Source organism: Ceratotherium simum, chromosome 6 (genome assembly GCF_057802395.1).
Source record: "Ceratotherium simum simum isolate JZ-2026a chromosome 6, ASM5780239v1, whole genome shotgun sequence".
Lineage (NCBI taxonomy): Eukaryota > Metazoa > Chordata > Mammalia > Perissodactyla > Rhinocerotidae > Ceratotherium > Ceratotherium simum.
In genome coordinates this window covers 79941118-79965188 of record NC_141905.1, presented here as the reverse complement: position 1 = coordinate 79965188, position 24071 = coordinate 79941118, and the positions used below count along the sequence as shown (strand labels likewise).

The 24071-nt window shown below is 50.4% G+C and overlaps 1 protein-coding gene across 2 annotated transcripts in view; it reads right to left on the bottom strand.

The window, feature by feature from the left end:
* The window catches only part of TACC2 (transforming acidic coiled-coil containing protein 2), a 192608-nt gene that overhangs the window by 88850 nt on the left and 79687 nt on the right, over positions 1-24071 (bottom strand). For both annotated transcript variants that reach the window (XM_087432743.1, XM_087432742.1), the window contains exons 5-6: positions 21680-21805; positions 9760-9876 (exon numbers count right to left, since the gene is read on the bottom strand). In XM_087432743.1, coding sequence (XP_087288869.1) covers positions 9760-9876; positions 21680-21805 — 243 coding nt within the window. The remainder of the gene's footprint in view (positions 1-9759; positions 9877-21679; positions 21806-24071) is intronic.

The following is a 24071-nucleotide window of genomic DNA, read 5'->3' as shown; positions in this document are numbered from 1 at the left end:
CCGCGTGCGCCCTCCCTCCAGTCCCTGCAGGCTTCTCTCTGACCCACTCCCTGAGTCTGCTGGGCCTGCCCGTCCCCCTAGCCGAGGCACATGCAGTTCCCCTCCCTGAAGTACCTTTGCCTTCTTCACCCTCAGCAAAAACCTGCTCATGCTGGAAAACCCAGTGGAAGCGCCGCATCCCCCTAGGAAGCCTCCCCAACTTCTCCAGGTAGAGTGAGGCCCCCTCTTCTCCTGGGTCTGCTGTTGTCAATTCTGTTGGAGAATTTACATGCCCTATTATGCTGTGTCTGCTTACAGAACAGCCCTCTCTCTGTCTCCTTTCTCCCAGCACTCCCAGTACCACTGGACGTTAAGGGAGAGCCGACATTGATTAAATGCCTTCTACTTGTCAGGCACTGAGCTACATTCTTCATATACCTCATTTACTCCTTACAGTTACCTCCAAGATGTGGGTACTACCAGCCTCATTTTAAAGATGGGTAAACTTAGGCTCAGAGTGGTCAAGTAACTTGTCCAAGGTCACACAGCTCATAGATGAGCCAGGGACATGTCTCTACAACTTTACACTCTTTGCCTTGCACTACATCACCATGGGATATGGCACAGAACTAACCCAGGATGTGTATGCTTAGCAGATGGACAGACGGGTGGATGGATGGATGGATGGATGAATGGACAGACAGATGAATGGATGGATGGATGAATGGACAGATGAATGGATGGACAGACAGACGGATGGGTAGAAACAAAGCAGAAGACTTCACTACACGGTCCACTTAGACTCAGAGCACTCATCACTTCCTGCTGCTGACAGCGTCAGGCCTGTGACTTCATCTCATGAGCCGAAGTAGAATAGAAACTGACTCACCAACAAGGCAGCAGCCACCCCAGGCAGGGAGGGGCCCTGAGACAGGCATCCTCCAGCGAGAAGCCCCTTTCCCTCCCTACCTCCCTGGGGCCCTGTATCTGTCCTGGCTCCTCCCTTGGTTTGGAGGTCTATTTCTCCTCCTCCTCTTGGGGCAGTCTGACCAGACCTGCTCCTGGCAACCTCCCTCTCTGCGCCTCCAGCTAGGTCTGAGAGCTCGAAGGCATATACTTTGTTTGGAAGAAAAGCAGCCTCCTTTTTTTTTTTTTTTTTTTTTTTAATTTTTATTTATTTTATTTTTTTTCCCCCAAAGCCCCAGTAGATAGTTGTTATGTCATAGTTGCACAGCCTTCTAGTTGCTGTACGTGGGACGCGGCCTCATTGTGACCGGAGAAGCGGTGCGTCGGTGCGTGCCCGGGATCCGAACCCGGGCTGCCCGCAGCGGAGCACACACACTTAACCGCTAAGCCACGGGGCCGGCCCAAAAGCAGCCTCCTGAAGTGCAAAAATCTAAAATTATAAAGTGGTAGCCAACATAACACGGGGCCAAGGTCATCCCTGGGAATGGAGGGGGTGGGGTCCCGGGCCTCACACTGCCCTGGAAACTTCCACTCACTGGAGCTCTGCTAGGCACTTCCAGCCACGCCCTCACTGGCTCCTCAAAGCTCCACTGCACCGTCTGCTCCTCACTCAACTGCACGCCAGGTCAGATGCCCCTCCAGGCCGCTCTAGGGGTCCTGGGACTCCGGCCCAACAGGGTCACACAGATGAAGCTCTGCAGTTTCTCCCAGCTGTGCTCCAACAAGCAGGGCCGTAGACACCCTGCCTGGCTGCCTGCTCTCCTCCTCCTCTCCTCCCAGAAGAGGGAAAGGACTGCAGGGCTGGGATCACTGGTCACGCCCTCTCCATGCCTGCTCCACCTGCTCTGCCGAGACTGAGGAGGCCGCCTCCTACTGGACTCCGTTGGCGAGTGAAGTAACAGCCTCCCTCCGCCTGTGCTCCTCAGCTGAAGCTAGCAAGGTGGAGCTTCCTGACACACCCACCCAGCAAACACTAGGATGCTAGCAGCTGCACAAACACTGGTTCCCATTCATGAGACTGAACAAGAGCCAGGAGACCCAGGTCGGATGGCCTCTGCTTGTCCCTCGGGGACGATGACACTCTGCAACATATTAATGGTGCTCAGGGCAAGCTGCCCCAGGAAGCACCACTCTGGTATGTGGATTATTTAGAGCTGAAGACAATAAGGACATTTGACCTCCCCCACTAACTGCCTAAAGAATTTGACATGGTGGCTCCTTCCTGGAACAGATCTTCTATCATGGTGGCTATAATGATAATGTAAAATAGATGTTACAATGGGAGGGGCACCAAGCCCCTTTTATCAAAAAACTCTATCTCTCCTTGACCACATTATCTATACATGACCCTGAAAAGAATTGTCCTCCTGCCCTCTGAAGTCCCAGGCCACTACCCACCCCCAACACGCTCCTCGCCTTTAGCTGCAATACTTAAGCAAGCAGCTTAGACAGAGGGACGAGTTGCTCATTTCTGAGTTTCTCCCATGTATACGTGTTATTAAACTTGGTATTATTTTCTCCTGCTAACCTGTCTTGTTAATTATTTGGCCAGCCATAAGAACCTTAAGGAAAAGGGCAGAGGGAGATTCTCCCTCTTCCCCCGACAATATCCATGCCCAGTCTGTCCAGTAAGAAGTAGGACTTATAGGCAGAAGAATGACTGAAATGAAACGTGGCTTACGGAAATAAGGAACGAGGCCTGATTAGATCCCAGTCTGCTCAGTGCAGCTTCTTGCTGCCAGAGAGCGTCAGCATCAGCAACCCCGACATCTTGAAAACAGAGAGGATGGTCCTGAGCCCACCTATAAAATTAACTACTGAGCTGTGAGCGGGCAAATGAACTGCTTTTGAGTTTGAGGATGTGCAGTCTTTTTCAAGGGGTTCATCTCTCTGACTTGGTGGGGAAAGGGTATGTCGGGGGAAGAGGAAGAATCTCTCTCTGCCCTTTCCCTTAAGGTTCTTATGGCTGGCCAAATAATTAACAAGACAGGTTAGCAGGAGAAAATAATACCAAGTTTAATAACATGTATACCTGGCAGAAAGCAGGGACACTGTGTTTCTCAACACAATAGCAGAAATTCTTGTCTTAAATACCATGTTCAGCCAACAACAAAGGAGGATGTTGGGGGTGGGGGGAGTCACTTACAGGAGATTACCACCAAAGCACAGTAAACAAGAGTAAGGTTATTATGCAGATTTAAGGCCTCACCTTCCACATTGATAAGCCTCTAGAAATGAGGCCATCCCCCCCTCTTCCCAAAACAGAGAGGGAGATACCTTTACAAATGGAGATTTCCCTTATAAATGTAAATGATTGTCTGGCAACTCCTCGCAGGGCCATCCAGAGAATGTGGCCACAGAGACAGAACTTCCGATAAGATGGGCTTGTTGGTGCCTTTCCTATTGTAACCTCTATTCTACATTATCTTTACAGCCATCATGATAGATCTGTTCCAGGAAGGAGCCACCATGTCAAATTCTTTAGGCAGTTAGTGGGGGAGGTCAAATGTCCCTAGAGAAAACAACCAAGGTAAAGAGATAGATTTCAGGGTGGCCAAATCTTGATCTCCCACAGGTACCACCCTTGGTGGGGCCGGGAAGAAGGTCCCTGCACTCCCTCTTCTGCCAGGAAAAGCTCTCAAGTCCAGGAGAAGTGTTGATAGATAGATGGGAGAAATTTGGGGCTGCCCAGGGCGGGCAGAGGCCGGGGGGCCATTTCACCAGAAACGCTGGTGATTCGAGGCTGCCTGCGCCCCCTCCCCCCCCAGGCTGCAGCTCAGGGCGGCGTTTCTCAGCTGTGGTGTCCCCTGGGTCTCCTGCATCAGCCTGGAACCAGCTGCATCCCTGCAGGAAGCTCAGCTGCTTCTCTGTCTCATTTCTTCCGGGTCTATCCAGGCAGCCCTCCGCTAGGTTTCCAAGTTACCAATCCCTAAGGGACAGCTGTCCCCAGCAGGGTGAGTGGGAGGTCAGCTTTGAACAGACAAGACATTTGCTCAGGTTCATGCCGACCTGGCCCATGTGCCCACACTCCAGGCTCTTTGCCACAAGCCCCCCAAGGTTCCAGAACCCTGTGGTCAGCTGTGGCTGCTTTGGCATGAGTGAGGGCTTTCCACTTGCATTCCTAGAAATTCTTTATCATCAGATTCCCCGCCTGGCTTCAGCCTCTTAGAGCTCAATTAATCGCTGCATCATGCTCTCCAAACAGCCCTGGGAGGTCAGGGTGTCTGCTGAGCGTGGAGGACGCAGAAGGCCCGTGCTGAAGGAGAGGGGAAGGCCTGCAGGAAGCTTGGCTCACAGAGGACAATGTGCCCCTCCCAGGACAAGCCCTTTGCTTCGGGCAGGGTTGGAAAGCATAGAAAGAAAGCTCTCTCCCCTCCCCAGGCCTCTCTCAAAGTCGCATCTGTTCTCCCCAAGGCTTGTGGCCTAATGACTACCAATGGGCGTGGGGGAGGGGAGGGTGTGTGAAAACTCCTGGAGAAAAGCCATTTGCACTGGAAATGTGGGATTGTGTCATCATTTCCACAGCAGCCATTAGAGCAGGAAGAGGCAGCAGGAAGTCACCCATCGCGTTTGCAAGAACAGAACATCTGTCGATTCGGTAATAAGATGTGCCCCGGGCTTTCTCTGTCAAGACACCAGGTCTCACTGCCCCGCTGCTCCCCTCCAAGCCCAAAGAGGGGAAGACAAAGCACCGCAGTGGCCCGTGCATAGTGAAAACAAACAGAAGGTGTGCCAGCCCCAGCAAGAGAAGCCTGGAGGAAATGGGAAGTGACGGAGGATGTGTCTCGAAATCAAATCACGAGCCCAGGAGGGACCTCAGCCTCAGTCCAGGCTTCGGGATAAAAACTTCCATTTCAGCAAAACAAAATTTTCATCTGTGCATTTTTGAAACTTGCTTTGAAAATCTCCAGGGACCCGCAGCAAGGGAAAAGACAAGGTTTATTTGGATCCCTGGATCCAGGCCACGGCCCCGTGGCTAAAAGCAGTCACAGAAAGAGTGAGTTGGCAACACCCTGAAGGGACAGTGGAGAGTGTACTTAAGGCGATGGAACCACAGCTGACCCTCGTCGTGTCCTGGCCCAGCGGGCCTGGGGGGCCACAGGGACGGGGGCCCTGGTCAGTCCCGAAACCACCCCTGCCCTGCCAGGCAGCTAGAGAGATCCTTACAACTGCACACCTGATCATATCTCTGTCCTGCCTCAGGGCTTCTCGACACTCTTAAAACAACCCCACAGGAGCCAGTGGCCCAATGCCAAGGCTGGAACCATTTGAGCAACCAAATGAATAAAGTAGTACTGGATTATAACCAAAGCATAAACTAGATATCCACGGGTCCATATTGATATAAATAAATGACTGAGTAAATTAATAAATGGAGGAGAAGACAAATCTCCTGTGCTGAAGAATTCCAAATCATCTATGCAGAGGCTCCCCCTAGAAGAGGGGGCATAACTCCCCACTCCGTAGGTGTGACCACAGTGACTTCCTTCCAAAGAGGACAGTGTGGAAAAGGGGAAAAAAGAGGAACTTGACAGTGGGGAAACCTGACAAACACGACCCCAGCCAAGCGCTCAAGGTGAACGTCAACAGTCATAAACCACGTTGATAGTACGTACCCTTGATAGGATGTGATGGAAATGGCACTGTACCTCTGTGGTCTTCTCCCAAAACCCATAACTCTAGTCTAATCAGGAGAAAAACATCAGACAAATCCCAGGTGAGGGACATTCTACAAAATACCTGACCAGGACTCCTCAAAACTGTGAAGGTCATCAGAAAGAAGGAAAGTCTGAGAAACTGTCACAGCCAGGAGGAGCCTAAGGAGACATGATGACTAAATGGATGTGGGATCCTGGATTGATCCTGCGACAGAAAAAGGACATTAGGGGAAAAAAAGACATCTGAATAAACTATAGACTTTAGTTAATAGTAATGTATCGGTATTGGTTCATCAATTGTACCAAATGCACCATACTATTGTTAAGAGTTAATTATAGGGGAAACTCTACGCTTGGGTAAATAGGAACTTTCTATACTATCTTCTCAATTTTTTTGTAAATCTAAAACTTTTCTTAAAAGAAATCTATTAATAAAAAAAATTCTACCAAGGAAGAAAGATAAAGCCCCCAATCCTTACCATGACCTGTGTGCCCCACCCTGGGTGCCGGTCCTGGCCCCTGCCCACTGCACCATCCGTCTTCCTTCTTCTCCAGGCTCCAGCCACAACAGGACGACTTCAGTTTTGCTCCCTTATCTTTCCTCAGGGTTTTTGCACATGCTGTTCCTTCTCCTGGGAATATCTGTTCTCTCCTCAGCCCACCTGTAGTTAAAGTAGCTCAGCCCTCAGCTCTCAGCTTAGAAGTCACTTCCCCTGGGAAGCCCTCCCCAGCCACCCAGACTGAGTGAGGTTCTGGGTTCCATCCACCCACGAGCTGCACCACTCTTCTGTCCCACCCGTGATTGCTCAGTCTGTGTCTGTCTTCTCCAGTGGGCTGTAAGATCCACAGGGCGAGCGGTGCCTCTCTACTGCACAGTGTCCGGCCCAGAGTAACCCCTAGTTCATGCTGCTGAACGCTCAGATGCATAATTGAATGCTTCAGAAGCAACTCAAACAGAAATGCAAATCAAAACCACAGTGAAATACCACCTCACACCTGTCAGAATGGCTATTACCAAAAAGACAAAAAATAACAAGTGTTGAAGAAGATGTGGAGAAAAGGGAATCCTTGTGCACTGTGGGTGGGAATGTAAACTGGTGCAGCCACTTGGGAAAACACTTTGGAAAACATTATGGAGGTTCCTCAAAGAATTAAAAACAGAACTACCATATGATCCAGCTATTCCATTTCTGGGTATTTATCCGAAGGAAATAAGAACCCTAATTCGAAAAGATATCTGCACCCCTATGTTCACTGCAGCACTATCTACAATAGCCAAGACATGGAAACAACCTATGTTCACTGCAGCACTATCTACAATAGCCAAGACATGGAAACAACTTAAGGGTCCACTGACAGGTGAATCTATAATGAAGACAGGATATACACATATTGGAATATTATTCAGCCATAAAAAATAAAAGAAATCTTAACATTTGCAACAACATGTATGGACCTAGAGGGTATTATGCCAAGTGAAATAAGTCAGACAGAGAAAGACAAATACCATATGATTTCACATATATGTGGAATCTAAAAAACAAAACAAATGAACAAACAAAACAAAACAGAAAGACTCACAGATACAGGAAACAAACTGGTGGTTACCAGTGGGGAGGGAGGTTGGGAGGCAAGATAAGTGAAGGGGATTAAGAGGCACAAACTTCCAGTTATAAAATAAATAAGTCATGGGGATGTAATATACAGCATACGGAATATAGTCAATAATATTGTAGTAATGTTGTCTGGTAACTACCGTGGTGATCATTTCATAATGTATATAAATATTGGATCACTATGATGCACACCTGAAACTAAGAGGATATTGTATGTCAATTATACTTCAATAAAAAAAAATTTTTAAAAACCAGAAGCAACCCAAACAGAGTTGGCTCTAAGGAACAAACAGCAAGGTGAGGTGTCCCAGCTGCCCCCTGTGTGAGAAGTTTAGACCCTGGAGCCCAGGTGACCTCAGGAAAGGAGGGCCCTGAGCAGATGGGTACCACTCATATCTGCTGGTGCCAGGGAGCACCAGGGAAGCTCTCCGACCCCCAGACTGTCCACCTCAGGGAAAGATCTGGAGGGCAGAATTTGTGTGTCTGTGTATGTGTATGATTTCATCAAAAATCTACTCTAGCCCTTGGATAAGCTTGGTTCTTTTTTTTTTTAATTGAGATATAACTTACATGCAGTGAAATTCACCATTTTCAGGTGTATAGTTCCACGAATTTTGACACACACCGTCATGTCACCACCACCACCATTAGGACACAGAACACTTCTATCACCCCAAAAACATCCCTTCTGGCCTTTTTTAGTCAACTCCCAGCCCCTGCAACCACTGATCTGTTTTCCACTCCTTATAGTTTTTAGCCTCTTCCAGAATATCATATAAGTGGAATCATACATAACGTAACTTTTTAGTCTACCTTTTTCACTTAGCATAGTATATTTAAGATTCATCTATTTTGTGGCACGAATCAGTAGTTTGTTCTTTCTTATTGTGGAGCAGTATTCTAGAGGATGGATACACCACAATTTGTTTATTCATTCACCAGTTGATGGACATCTGGGTTGTTTCAATTTGGGGGTAATTATGAACAAAGCTGCTATAAACATAAAGGTTTTTGGGTAGATATATATTTTCATTTTTCATGGGTAAATACCTAAAAGTGAGTTTTCTGGGTCATATGGTAGACGTATGTTTAACTTATAAGAAACTAAAGAGCAAAATACTTAAGAAGAGTAATTTTATTTCTTTCTTTGACACATTTTTATCAAGTACCTACTATGTCCAAGGCAAACCAAGGGTGTCATCCCAAACACCCACGAATGTTCCTGTTCCCAAACTGCTCTATCTCACCACCAGAAAGCAGGCCTCCTGCATACTCCCGCCCTCAGCTCAAGGCCAGGGTTGTATAGACAAGACACTGCCTGGAACCAAGAGGGGTGGGGTAGAAGTTCCTGCTCTGCCACTGAGGAGCCAAGGGACCACAGATCAACTGCCCCATCTCTCTAGGACTCAGGACCAACAGAGCTGCAGGGAGATCTCAGGAGCTAACAGGCCAGAGACAGCTTATGACCCATGGAGCACTGTCCAGATAAGAGGAGCCCAGTCCCAGCTCCACCCCCACTCCTCGTGACTGCAGGTTCCAGAACCACATAGATGCGAGGCAACCTCCGTCCCCGGGTCCCTCTGTTACTTGTGGACACTCTGGTTGGGCAGGTAACCACCTACCACTTGGACCATCCCTATAGCCTCACCCTCTCCCTCAGCTTCAGCACCTCTGCACCTCCTCAGCTGGCAGGAGCTCTCTGAGGCCACAGGCTCTCACTTCTCGACACAACCAGGTGTCCTGAGCTCTCTACAGAAAAATACTGTCACAGGATGCTCTTTAGGGGACTTTCATAACTAAGCAGAATGGTTTATAACCTAACACAACTGTTTGTCTAGAAAGAGGAGCTCCAAATACTTGCTGTGATGGTTAATTTTATGTGTCTACTTGGCTAGGCCATTGTACCCAGAGTATTTGGTCAAACACCAGTGTAGATGTCGCTGTGAAGGTATTTTCTCAGATGAGATTAACATTTAAATTGTAGATTCTGAGTAAAGCAAATTAACCTCCATAAGGTGGGTGGGCCTCATCCAATTAGTTGAAGGCCTTCAGAGAAAAAACTGAGGTCCCTCAAGGACGAAGGAATTCTGCCAGCAAACAGCCTTTGGACTTGAGCTGCAATATCAGCTCTTCCTGGGGTCTCCAGCCTGCAGGCCTGCCTTGCAAATTTTGGGTTTGCCAGTCTCCACATTCACATGAGCCAATTCCTTAAAATAAATTTCTTTCTCTCTCTCTCTCTCTCTCTCTATATATATATATATATACACACACATCCTATTGGTTCTGTTTCTCTGGAGAACCCTGATAATACACTTGCTCACACAGGGCATCCCACTGTTATATGGAGAGCTTGCTAGCCAGGGTAAACTTCAGATCAGCTACAGCCCAAATGATCACAGACATGGCGTTACAGGCTCAAATCATCAATGTCTTGTTGGTGCCATCCCAAATGCCGCTCAGCCCAAGGCCCAGGGGGCAGAGACCACCAGGCCCCTCCTCTTCAGGGGCAGCAGCTGTGGAGGGACAGCTTTGTACAATACCTGCTTAAGTCCTTGGCCAGGCCCTGGCAGGAGGGAGTGGAAGCTTCTACTCCATCACCGGCTGGGGCAGAAGGCAAAGATGCATGTTCTGAGGCCGGGGCAGCAGCTGGGGAGGTGCTGGGGACACAAAGGGAGAATTATTCCCAATGGAACTCGGCTCATTAATGGCACATTCATCAAGCCCCCTCACCCCACCCCACCCACCCACACACACACAAGAAACAGGCTACTTAAAGACCCAGCACACAGCTTCCCCACCCGGGCTCCCCACCCGGCTCCCCGGGCCTCTGTTTACATGTGGTGGAGGCGCACCCTCCAATGCAGCGGCCCCCAGGCCAGGCCATGAATCCTCCCTCGCTGGGCTCCCATAGAACCTGGGGTTTCTTTGACAGAGGCAGCTCAGGTGTTCAGGACATTCTCTATGATTTGTCTTGTTTGATTTTTGTTTTGGGGAGGGGACTCTTCTATGATCATTTCTAACAATTTTTTTATAGGCAATGAAACTCTAGAGTTGAGAACTAAAATACAACTTTGCAAACTCCCTGAGATTTTCCCCAAAAATCTGAGGCTGAGAAAAGTCAGGGTGAAAAGGCTGATGGGTAATCAAGGAACCTGTACTTGGCGAACTGTCGGCACCCCTTTTGGCTGGTGAGGAATTTCTGCAGCAGAGCTGCCAGGTCCCACGTTCAATGGATGGGTGCCCCCTGCTGGACAGCCAGGGCAACACTCCACGTGCAGGGAGGCCCCTGTGGGAGGGAAGGTAGGACGGACAGCCACCTGCCAACACACCCTCAAAAGCCAAAAGGCACAAGGCTTGGAGCTCAAAACAGGTTTTGATCTTCCCCTTTGACAAAAGGCAAGGCTAGCAATGCCATCCACAGACCAAAGCAGTTTTCAGGCAGTTTGGCCCTCCCAGCCCCTCTCCACACTGCTGTCCACGGGGGAGCTGGCAGGGCTGAGGGCGGCCGGGCTGGAATTACGTGACTCAGCACCAAGAGCCTGAAACCCAGCCTGAGGTCAAAGCCGGGGTTTGAGGTTTCACCGCCTTCGCCTTCGTACTGAAGACTCATTTCTTCCCTCTGGGTATAAACACCTGCAGGAAGCCCCCAGACTGCAGAAATCCAGGATGCTTGAGTTTCTGTGTCAGTAACATTCTGCTGATTTTCATCTCCTCCAACCCCACCTATGAGGTTGGCGTCCTGGCCCAGAGGACAGCTGCCGTGGGCACGCCACACTCAACATACTGAAAGAATTCTGTCTTGCCTCAAATCTGTCTTGCAAGGCCCAGCCTCTGCCTTGCCCCTCACTTCAAGGTCACCTGCTCTGGTCCCACCCGCCAGGGCCTCCCTCAGCTCTCACAACACCACCTCCTAGGCTTGCAGCCCTCTCCCCTCGCCAGGCCAGCAATTCCTCAGTCTCCACATCTCAGCTTGGGCATCACCAATCAACAGCTACAAAAACAACAGTAGCTCACCCCCGCTGGGTGCCCTGTCCTGGGTACCCTGTCCTCTGTGTATGGTCCTGGGTGCCCTGTCCTGTGCTTTACATTCATGACCTCAGGTAACCCTCACGACAACCCTTTCAGTCAGATGTCATCATTCCCACTTTACAGAGAAGGAAACTGAGGCTCAGAGAGGTGAGGTCACTTGCTCAAGGTCACATAGCTAGTAGGTGGGGGAGCCAGGACACGAACCCAGGTGCTGAATCCTTCCCCACCTCTATGTCCACCTTCTAATGGACTCCCCTTGTAGACACCCGGAAGCCCCTACACTCCTCCTTGTGACACACATCACCAAGGACGTGAAGACCACTAGGGAGACAGAACTGTGAGCTCCATGAGGACAAGGCCACACCTGTCGAATTCACCCCAGCATCCCAACATCTAGCCAGGCCACCCACGGTGCGCTCTCAATAAACACAGAGGGAGAGCCGGGGTGTCCCGACCCATTATAACCAAGCCAGGTGTCGGGAGCCGACGCAGAGCTGGAACCCACGTTGCCTCCTCCCCTGGGCCCGGTGGAAATGGGGAGAAAAACAGAGACCAGAGAGTGATGACCCTGGGTAAGCCCGGAGCAAGGCCAATCCTCAAGTGCACAGAAATTACAGCAAGTGTTCGGACAGAACCCAGAGAAAGCGCAAAGTGGGTTCACAGATGGAGTGATGCCTCAGTTGTTCAAACTGTTATTTGTGGACAGTGGCTGAAATAATTTATTTTATAAAGGAATGACTCAAAACGAATAATGCGAACTATTGAGGGCTTTTAAGCTCCTTAAGAGCGTCATTTTCACAGTCTGGAAACCTACATTTATTCATACTCATAAGCGGTGAATAGGCCACTTACAAACTCAAACTCCCAGTCTAAAATTTAGCTTTCTCAAGAAATTACACTGGCCATGCTCCTTCCTCTGCACATCCTATGAAGGTTTTATTTAATTTAATGCAAACTGAGGAAAGCCGAGATATAGTTTGCGGTACTGTTACTTTAAGGGTACTCCAGCAAAGTGCAAGGAAAGATTTCTGTCTGTGAAACCCCTGGCAGAGGGGAGGGGAGACACTGCCTCGGATCTGCAGCCTCAGAACAAGGCCAGCTCTGCAGCGTGGAGCAGAGTGACAATCACACTCCCCAGAGGAACACGCCCTCCTGTTGCACCCGTTCCTCCACCCCTGAGAACGGCCCCGGGGCTCGGCTCCCCTCAGCTCCCAGCCTCTTCCAGCCTGGAGACCTCGCTCCTGCTCCTTCCACCCTTCCCTCTGTTGGCCCCAGACCATCAAGGCCACACCCTTCCTGCGCTGGCCCACTCCCATCAGCCAAAGGCACCAAACAAATGACTCAACAGCTCTTTTAAGAACGGCATCTCCCCTCCCTCCCGTCCCCAGTGACCAGGAGGTCAGGCCCCAACAGGGAAACGCTCAGTGACTCATGACCGAAGCTCTGACACACGGGCACCCACAGACACCTCCTGGCCCCAGCTGGACTGTCCTCTTCCTTCCTAACCCTCCTCCTCCCCCGAATTTCCCCGGCTGGGTTAGTGGCACCACCAGCCAGCCAGGCCCTGGCGCCAGAATTCAGGATTGTTCTCGGCTCTTCCGGTTCTTCTCACTCCCATGCCCCCACCATCGCCTCTTCCTGCTGAGTCACCTCCCTCCTCCTTCTGGAATCCATCCCCTCTGTCCTGGCCACCTCCGCTGGTCCAGGCCTGCAACCTCTCTGAGCAGGACTCTGCACATCTTGCTCTGCCTGCCTCCCCTTTTGTCCCCACATACGCATCCCCCACAGACACCAGAATGACCCCACTTGAGTTCTGATCAGGTCCTTTCCTTGCCTGAAACCCTCCTCGACTTTCCACGGCCTTTGGAATGTCTCTGTCTCCTCCCAGGTTCATCCTCTCCCTGCCCTAACCACACCAAGCCGACTAGTCCCCGGATGCTCCTCTCCCTGAATGCCCGCCTACCCAGTCCCACTCAGATCCCCTCCCAGTCCACTCATAATCATCCTGGGGTGCCACCCAAACAAGGAAGCCCCTCCACCTGGGCGGGGGCAACCATGCCCACCCTGCACCGCCAGGCTGGCCTGCACCCCAACATCCGGGTGCCCTGTTTTCTGCTAAGGTGTCCTCTTCTACTAGAGTCTCAGCCACTGTGGCCTCTCCAGCCTCCAGCACAGAGCCGGCCACAGAAAAGTGCTCAACCCATGGCAGCTCCCTCCCTCGGGCCCCCAGCTTCCCAAACATGCAGGCCCCGACAGGCGGACAACCGTTCTATCTTCTTGGAATCCCAGAGTCCGAATGTCTGAGGCAGGACCGGCAACATAATTTGCAGGCAAAATGGAACGCAAATGAATGCAAAGCGAAAACGCAGGGCCCAAAGAAGTAAGAATTTCAAGATGGCGACAGCAGAGCACTGAGCCAAGTGCAGGGCCCTCTGAGCACACGGGCGATGCCCAGGTCGCACGTCCATGAAGCAGCCCTGGTTCTAGACCCCAAGGAGAAGCTTACACAGGGTCCCTCTAATGCCCCCTGAGCTCCCAGAGGGGCAGCTAGAGCAGAGAAGAGGGCCAGATAAGGACAGCTCAGCTTCTCTTTGCCAGCTCCTGTCTCTGCTCAAGGCTCCCACGACCAGCAGTGACTCGTCTTGAAGACGTTACTCTCAGGGAGTCAGGCCCTTTCCAACGCCCAGTACCACTCCTGGGCCTCGTCAGGACCCCGGGACAGCTGCCAGACCCGGCACAGAGCGGGCAGGGCACCGAGATGGGGTGTGCACAGCGGCATCCTCCTCTCACTTCTGCAAGGCCTTTACCTTCTCTTGACCTTGAACTCCTCCCCCATAAAATGGGCCAGTGGGTAGGGCATGTGAAGCCTTTCTAGTTGTAAAAGGATGAGATCCCTTTTCCCATTTAAGGAGTTAATCAATTTTTCTAAGTCTTATTGGAATAACAAAGAAGCTGAATTCAAATTCACGTAGAGTGTCTATATTTTTAGAGGATGAAGAAAATGTTGATTTAATTTAAGCCTGTTTTTTTTTTTAAGAGAAGAGTTGACAAAAAGAGGGCACATAAACCACCATTTTTTTAGCAGATAGACATGACTTACTGATCAAGGCATTCTTTCCTGCCAGGCCCAGCTGGGCAAGACCTCAGAATCCTTGTCAACACAGATCCCTAGGGAACCACTACTAATGGGTCAGAGTTTGCCACCCTTGATTCAGACCTCACCAAGGTCCTCACAAACAACAACTGGTCCCATTAACCATCCGGGTGCAGTCTCCACTCCCAGACGACCTGAGAAACCCAGAAAATGTTGCTTCAGGGCTTGTATTCAGCCAACAGCCCTATAAGTCCAGCTGTAATGAGATGCCGTTAGCAACCGCTGTCTTTTGATTCCCTGTTTAGGGCTTTTGAGTTCTTCTTGGCTGATCCCCCACTGAACTGATAGCAAATTTCATTTCAGAGATCAGCTGGAGTTGCCAAACTAAGCCCCTGTCCAAGGACAAACACCAGAGTGACCCTGGCTGTCATGGGAGGGTGATAAGGGCCCCCAAGATACAGGCAGAACATATCACGTCCTGTCGGGCCAGATGGGCGACAGCATCTTATCTCCCATTTCATATCACCATCTGGAAGGAATTAGCACAAGAGCCCTTCCTCACAGGCCTCTTGATTTTTCCTTCTTGAATCCCCCAGTGTACGTGATCACATAACAGGGCGAAGACTCAGCTCAGATGGAAAGTGAGATGCAAGTTAGAGAAAGGAACGTGCTTTGAAATTGCTGGTTTGGAGAGCTAAGCCTGGTCGATCAGAGCACTGGACCATCAGCCCAGCAGAGGCCTGGGCTTTGATAAAATGGGTCTCAGCGATGGGAGATACAGCATGCACTTTCAAGACGCAGCCACTGAAAAGCAACAAAGCCAAAATCAGACGGCGCCCGGAGAGGTTTGCAAATTGGCTGGAAACTCAAAGGCGGGCACATCGAGCTATTTCTAGTCGCCAGCAAGATACCCCAGCCCATGTGAGAGGGTGAACAGCCCTGAACACGCTGACCTTCAGCTGTCTGGCCGTGGGCTGCTCCGCATGGATAACCCTGAACTGGCTCATCAGTCATTTCCCAGCACGTTCTTACCTCTTTCCCTTCACAGAGAGAGTCTGTGCTCACAGGAGAGAAATTACTTTTCAGCTTGGCCCAAGCAAAACTTAATCAGGAAGGAAAACATTAACTAAAGGAACAGTCTTAGACAGCATCCCAAAGCCGCAGGAGAGGCTTTGATCTGGGTCGGATCACCCAGGGCCTTAATTCCCACACCACCGCCAGCAGCTCCTTGGGTCCTATTCCCAGGCGCGCCCTGAGCACCCCAGGATGGGCAGTGGTCACAAAGAATACAGAGATGCGGATACAGAGCACAAAAGGAAACTGAGCTCAGATATCCAAGATTTCACTACTTATTCAGAAAGTCACAGTCCACCTGCCCAGACACAGCAGCTCCAGAACCACGAAAAACCACAAGAACAAAATCCTGTGTTAGCTGGAACCATATGAAATTGTCAATATTCGACAACTGCCAATGTGGCGATTCATGTGCTCCAACCTGACAGTGGCCAGCTGGACACTGGACAGCCAAAGGTTCTGAACAAATATACGGGTCCCCCCACAATTTACTCAGTGCACTGGGTACTGGTTACCCAAGTTTGTTTCATGAACACGTTACCTTTAAAATGTATTTTTTAAATGGTACAAAGGAATTCTATTTCTCAGAGAAGACTTTTGGGTGATCCCTTTTCTACATTAAAAAAATAATAATACCTCCACTTTATCGTTCACTTTCTAATAAGGTGCTTGCTTAAATAAAGGTTCAGCTAACCTCTGGGGTAGTCAAACCCCATCATGCATACCCATAGCTGAAAGACAGAAAAATCCTATTGTGCAAACAGATGAGACCAAAATAAACCACATGATCTGGAGCAAGAGGGAAAACAGAAGCTGTAAGTCAGTGTGAATTCCTGGGGCCTTCAACTTCAGAAAATTCTGAAACTCCGCTTCTGAATTGGGAAACCCTCTAGGGAGGCCACGACGCTGAGCAGGAGCCACCCCTGCTCCTGGCTCTTGTACCTGAAGGCAGAGATCAGACACTTCAGCCACCAGCTGCTGGGTCGAGTGTCTCTGATCCCGAGGAACTGCTAAGAGCCATACGGATGAGGAGAAAAGCATCGGGACCAGACTGCCTTACCCAGTGGTTCTCTAGTGTGGACCTCACGCCAGCAGCAACAGCACTTGAGAACTTGCTAGAAATGCAAAGTCTTGGCCCCTCCCCAGACCTCCTGAATCAGAAACTCTGGGGGTGTGGCAGCAATCTGTGCCGTAACAGGGTTATTCTGAGGCATGCCAAAGTTTGACCCCCACGGACATGAGTCAGGCGAGTATTCTTCCAGGTGTGCCAATGGAAGTCCTCAAGGTCGAAAGAGACCCCTCCGCTTGGATTTCTGACGTGGGAAAAGCGGAGGAGGTAGCCGGATGTCACTAGAGTGCCCCGTTTTACTGTTTAATAAATGGTGGTACCGCTGGAAGGTTTCGTTTGAAAAACAATTCTGCTGCTTAAAAAAAAAGGGGGAAAATATTGAGCAGATGAGAGTACAAGTGGCCTTGGGCAATGCAGCCACTTGTAGAATGTTCTAGAAGGTCTGGGCCCAGCTCTCTGTGCCATCCAGGGATGCCGAAAGCAAAATGGAAGCTCAACCACTTAAAGTGGGTCCATGGGCTCTTCCCTGAGAAGGGAGCAAGTTTTGATGTTCTCCAGTGGCTTTAATAAAAGAGAAGGGCACGTCAAAATCTCTTGCATTTTATTTGACCACTGGCTCAGAGACGGGAGTGCTTTCTCTCTTTGTTCCTATTCAGAAAGATGAATTTTTGGAAGAGAAGGATATGGCACCAAGGAATTAACGGCTAACAGGGAAGGAGGGAGAGAGACCTGCTCCGTTTTTCTCTCAGGTAGCTTAACGCAAAGCTCCAGCCCCACTCTTCCTTTTTAATAATTTTTTTAAAACTTCAATTTAGGGGCCGGGCCCGTGGCATAGCGGTTATCTGCGCACACTCTGCTGCTGGCAGCCCGGATTCGGATCCCGGATGCACACCGATGCACCACTTGTCAGGCCATGCTGTGGCGGTGTCCCATATAAAAAAAGTGGAGGAAGACAGGCACAGATGTTAGCCGAGGGCCAGTCTTCCTCACCAAAAAGAGGAGGATTGGCATGGATGTTAGCTCAGGGCTGATCTTCCTCACAAAAAAAAAAACAAAAAAACAAAAAAAAACTTCAATTTAATTGTGTGTGTGTGCGTGTGTGTGTGAGGAAGATTGTCCCTGAGCTAACATCTATGCCAATCCTCCTCCATTTTGTATGTGGGACACTGCCACAGCATGGCTTGAAGAGTGGTGTGTAGGTCTGCACCCAGGATCTGAACCCTCGAACCCCAGGCTGCGGAAGCAGTGTGTGCAAACTTAACCACTATGTCACCAGGCCGGCCCCTTCAATTTGATTTTTTAAAGTACCAACGCTGCTCCTGCAGGGAGGCAAACCTCTAGAGAGGATGTTTAGCCTCCCCTTCGCCCAATTTTCTTCCCCTCCCTGCCTCTCCTCATCTCACCCTCTGCCTCTCCGGTCCCTACTCTAAGCAGGAAGTGGAGGGGGAACCTTGGGTGGTGCTATGGTCTGAATGTTTATGTCCCCCCAAATTCAAAGGCTGGAATCCTTACACCCAATGTGATGGTATCAGGAGGTGGGGCCTCTGGGAGGTGATCAGGTCATGATGGTGGAGCCCTCATGAGTGGGATCAGTGCCCTTATAAAAGAGACCCCACAGAACTTCCTAGCCCCTTCTGCCATGTGAGGACACAACGAGAAGTCTGCAACTTGGAGGAAGGCCCTCACCCGATCACACTGGCACCCAGATTCATGGACTTCCAGCCTCCAGAACTGTGAGCAATAACTTCTGCTGTGTATAAGCCACCCTGTCTGTGGTATTTTGTTATAGCAGCCAACCAGACTAAGACAGGTGGGTGTGGAGGCAGGGCCACTTCTGAGGTTTAAAAAGTTACCACTGTGCACTCAGAATGCCGTTCTTACTTACCCCCACAGATCAGCAAGTTTAAATACAGTTGATTCTCTTTATTTGCAGTAGTTACGGTCTATAAAGTAGCCACTGACACTGAATTAGCTGAACCACTGAATACTGAACCACAGCCCCAGGGAAACACAGGGTTAGGTTCCTGCCAGCCTCTGGTCACAATTTTTTTTTGTGTGTGTGAGGAAGACTCACCGAGCTAACATCCACGCCAATCTTCCTCTATTTTGTATATGGGACGCCACCACAGCATGGCTGATGAGTGGAGTAGATCCTCGCCCGGGATCCAAACCTGCGAACCCTGGGCCACCAAAGCAGAGCATGCAGAACTCCAACCACTTGGCCACAGGACCCACCACTCTGGTCACAATATTTTTGTCAACTGATCAATACACAACCTTGTTTTATGTGTGTTTCTATTTAAAGACACCTTATTTAATATATACTATTGATTTATTAACATCGAATTCACAGCCAACAGCACTATAACTCACGCCCAAATGAAGCTTATCTCACAAAAATATTTTCTCCATAAGGCACATCATCGCCTTCTTGTGCTGAGAAACACCAGAAAGCACTTCAGCACTATGCTTGGGGGCTATTTTAGGCAGCAAAATCATCAACGACATGCACAAAATTACAAAAAACGTGGCACTAAATACACCACGAAAGGACACTTGCTCACAGCATGAGGGCTGCCACGAGAAGACAGAGCATCGCCTCAGCTGGGCACACACTCATCGGGAAACTCAAATTTTTGCTGCTCGGCACGTGTTCACAAATGACCATCAAAAGCCACAAGTATCGATCCTGGGGTTACAAATAAATCTTAGACAAATTCACAAATACGAAATCTGCGAATAGGGATCGACTGCATTCTACGACGACAGTTGGTGACCAAAGACAGACCAATCCCTGCTCCTATCAGAACTACTTCTTTTCTCCCAATTTCCAGTAAAAACGAGACAATACAACCCTGGACAAATGTTCGCTAACGCTAGCAAGGCACCAACATCGCTCGGCTGGCACAGAGACCTACCTGAGTCTTTCCCCTGGGAAATGAAGCCAGAAAGCTGGCCAAGTTCTCAGCACTGACAAAATCTGTACTTGGCCACCAGTTCCTTCCTGCAGCCTGTGACCACTCTTGGTCATGGGCACGGGTGACACAGCTTCCTTACTCAGTGTCTCTCGGACCTGAGAGAGGCCAGGGATGCAGGCAGGACCCCAGGGCATGGTGGAAGGAAGAAACCTGGTTGTCCCAGCAGCCAGTGGGAAGTTGAGAAGACAGGTTGGGCAGCCAGGCTGGACCTGCTTCAAATCCCAGCTCTGCCACTGACAAGCTACGGTTCCTTGAGCATGTTAATGTCTCCGAGCCTCAGTCTGCTCATCTGTAAAACAGCAGTCATGACAGAAGCCCCCACCTCCTGGGGTGTCGAGAGGATTTACGGAGACCATTCAGCGTGGTGCCTGGAGCACAGGGAGTGCCCTCAATGGGAGCTTTCAGAGCAGACACCACTGGCCCACTGTGGGGCCTGGGCCAAGGCGTTAAAAACACACAGTCTCAGCTGGGGGGACTTTAGAGGCAGCAATAACAACCTCAACTGGACTTCAGTTCTCCTGAGAGCCATCCAGCCAAGCCCTCCCACACTTCTGCTCGGAGAGCTTCCGCTTGCCCCACTGCGCCCCTTGAGCATCGGACAAGGACGATCTCAGGCCCCTTCCAGGCTTCACTAAGGGAGGGTGTGCCCCACTGGCTGCAGCCAGCGGTCCCTCAGCCTTGCTAAAACCGTGGGGGTCAGGGAGTCAAACGGAAGCACCATGGGGCGGGGGGAGGCCAAGGAGAGACTTTTCACTGGAAACTTCTGCACACTCCTCAGGTGCCAAGGGCCTTGTTCCCAGCTAGGATTCCTCCTCTGAAAAGTTAAACTCATTGATAAGTAAAAACTCTCGTTGATTCCCACCCATAAAGGAAACACTCAGAATTCTATGTCCATGTAGAGCTGCCCTAGAATGTTTCTGGCCCGGAGCTTCCTGCTGTGTCAACACCACCCTCATGTTTCTCCTCCACCAGGCAAACCTCCTCCCAGTTGTTGAAGAGGCCTCTCGATGCTGTCCCAGCTTGCTCGGAACTGACCGCCTGCACCCTGAGAGAGGCGGCTGGGGGCGGGGCTCAGCACACACTGGCCCCCAGGCAGGCGGAGAAGGAGGCCCTCCCGAGCCTCCCCACTAAGCCAGTTCACGTCCACCAACATTCCCTGGGGGTCGGCCCCCGCCATGCGGTGTTTCCAGAGGTTACAACTGATCCACTTCCTCCCCTGGAGGAGACGGAGTTAGAGAGAGAATCTATGGGTACCTGTGAAGGGCAGCGACACAGAGGGGACGGGGGCTGCAGGAGAACAGAGGGAGGCTCCTCTCTCAGTCTGGGGAGAAGGCTTCCTGGAGGAGGGGAGCTCTAGGGGGGAATGTCCTATGCACCATGGTGTCCCCAGTGCCATGCAATATCTGGCCAAAAGCAGCTGTTTCACTGATATAAATATAAATTAAAATGTGTGTGTATATATGTTATATAGAAAGAGAGACATATATAGACGTGTGTGTGTGTGTATATATAAATAGATTAATAGGTGTGTGTGTGTGTCTGTGTGTGTGTGTGTGTACAGGCATCTCACTGAGTCCTGAGGCTGACTGTGAGCAAGCGTGGTTTAAATAAAGTAAGCGCTGAGTCTGCAGGCAGAGGAGAGGGAAAGCCTGAATCCGGGGTGAAGCTCGAGGGGCATAGAGAACCATGACCGGGGTGGGGTTGCCGGGCGTGAGGTGCAGGGTGAGGGCAGACTGGCAGGAGGTGACGGGGGAGAAGCCCCCCACCCAGGCCCATTCAAAGGCGCAAGGGGCTGGTCCCTTTCCCGTCATGCTGCTGGCTCCTCTCTTCTCTGACCGCCACCAAGAGATAAAGAAAACAAGCAGACAACCCAGCTCAGTGTCCCGGGAGGCCAGAGGCAGCTAAGTCATTCCCTGGAAATGTATAAACAGCACCATATCTCTCCCGGGGGACTTCTACTTTAAATAGGGGCTCCTTAAGACCGCCCGGGAACAAATCTTTAAAATGGCCTTTGTGGGGGATCTTCCTGGTGTCCCCTCACATCATTCCGAAGGCCCCAAGAAGAGACCCAGCCCTGTGCAGGAGAGGTGTGCAGACGGCGTGTGGGGGGCGGAGCTGCAGGTGAGGAGAGGGGAGGAGAGGGGAGGGGACGGACGCAGCCTTAGGGATGGGTCCTGGCGTCCCAACGCCAGCCCCTGGCCCAGCCCCCACCGTACCTCTGGGCTGTCAGATCCGGGGAGACCCGGCTGATGACATCACCGTGGTGTGAAGCAGCAGCTAAAAGCGGGATTCCCAGGTCTTCTAGGGCAGCGGGCTGGAGAACAGCATCTGCGGCAGGGGAACTGGGGAGAGGAGAGAAAAACAAGGTTCAGAATGTTCCTTCAAGTTTTAAGTCTGTCTTAGCAGCACGTTTTATCTGGACCCCGAGCAGGGCCTCAGTTTCCCTTTCTATAAATGAAGGGTCTGGTGCTGCCCCAAGTGTGGTCCACAGACGGTGCTGGTCCGGGGAGGCTTGTTACCACTCCATGATGGGACGGCATAGAAACCCGGAGTGAGTGTTGAGAAACCTTTTAAGCAATTTGATCGAGTAATTTTGTCTGTTGAATCTAATGATAAAAGTCAGGGCTTGTGTTTTGTGGGTCTTGATCAGTGGTTCTCAATCAGGGGTGATTTTTGCCCCCAGGGGACACATGGCAATGTCTGGAGACATTTTCATTGTCACAACTAGAGGGGGTGGATGCTACCGGCATCCAATGGGTAGAGGCCAAGGATGCTGCTAAACATCCTACAGTGCCCAGGACAGCCCCACAACTAAGCCAAATGTCAACAGTGCCAACGTCGAGAAACCCCAGCCTTGAGTTTTGTTTCATTTCTAGTAACCCATTTAATTGTATTTTCAAAAGTTTTGATCTACAGTGAGGTAGAAATTTAAAAACAACACTCTTCTTTCTGGTACTCTTTCACCAATTGAGGTCGACACTAACAACTTCCAAGAGCAGGCTGGCTCTGGAAGCTGGGAGAAACACAGGTCACTGGACACTGTGGCTGGTCACACATCAGCTCACCCTGCGGGGAGCCCCCTTCACGATCAGCTACGTCTTATTCGTTCATCGGGGAGGCCAGGGGGTTCTTTCTCTCCGGTGAACTCGGCTCTGCAGCAGTAAGGAACGGGGCACTTACTGTCATTCCCCGAGCAGCTGCCGACTGAGCACCCACTCCTCTTTGTGAGCGAGACAGAGGGGTCCTGCCCTCACGGAGCTTACAGACTTGGGCAAGAGTCAGACGTTTTAAAATATACTTATTTATTTAGCAACAATTGTAGTAACCTCTAAGAAGGAAAGGTACAGATGGCTATGAGACCACAAACTAGGAGGTCCTGGCCCAGAGTGGCGTCAGGAAACTTCCTTTGGAGTGGTCAGCTGAGGCCAGCCGGCCAGCTCAGTGTAGCAAATGTTTACTGACACTTAGTATGTGCCAGGAACTGTTAGCCTAAGTGCTCACAGATATCACCATATTTGATCCTCACAACAAGAGTACTATCATTATCCCATTTTATAGATGTGGAAATTAAGGCAAAGAGAGGCTGAGGAACTTGTCCAAGGTTGCACAGCTGGTATGGGGTAGAACCAGGATCACACCCAAGCCTGACTCCACGATCCATGCCCTTAGCCACCACACTAGGCTGTGTCCCAAAGGTTGAAGAGTAAGAGAAAGGAAGAGTGTCCCTCCCACCTCCGGTACAGGAAGCCACATATCTGAAAGCCCCAAATCCAGAAGGAATTTGGCATTCTGGAGGAATGCAAAAAGGTCCTGGTAGCTGGAGTGTAGATAAAGAAGACTAGGAAGGGGAGAGGCGGACAGGAGCCAGATCACAGGCCAGGTCGAGGGACTGGGACTTGATCCTAAGCCAAAGAATCAGCCCAAAGCTTCTACCGAATGTTTAGCCACAAAGTGCTGCCCTTGGCACAGAGATGAATGAGAGGTGGAGAGGCCCAGGGTGAATTTTCCGAAACTGTATTCTAAATATGATTGGACTGGCACACGCGTGCGCCCACTGCACTATTTATTCCCACGGATCTTGTGATGTTTCCTTCTTCCTCTACAGTTCCCACCCACCATTCCAAATCCCCCAGAACGCGATCCCGGAGCCCTCTGACCACACCCGAGTCAGAGAGAATTCGGTGCAAGGTCAAATGGAGGAAGGAGCGAGCCTGGAGGACGGAGGATGGCTGGGACTCTGGATCACAGTTCGGAGAATCCTCAACTACAGGCAGTATCGACTTTCCAAAGCCATAAAAGCTGAGTGGAGAAGCAGAGCCCAGGAGTTTTGGCAACACACACAGAAAGCCATAAAGGACTTTCTTTGCTTTGATGTAGCCATTCCACGTCCAAGAACCTATTCTAAGGAGATGAGTAAAGGTGTGAGCAAAGATGCTGATCACAGCTGTAATCATAATAGCAAAAAAGCCTGGAAACAACTAAAATGTCTGACAGGAGGGGATGGTTAATGAAATTAAGGCACAACTATAGAATGGACTCATTTGCAACTGTTTAGAAAAATAAGCTAGATCTCCACACATCTAGAAGTAAATCTGTCCGTTATTAACT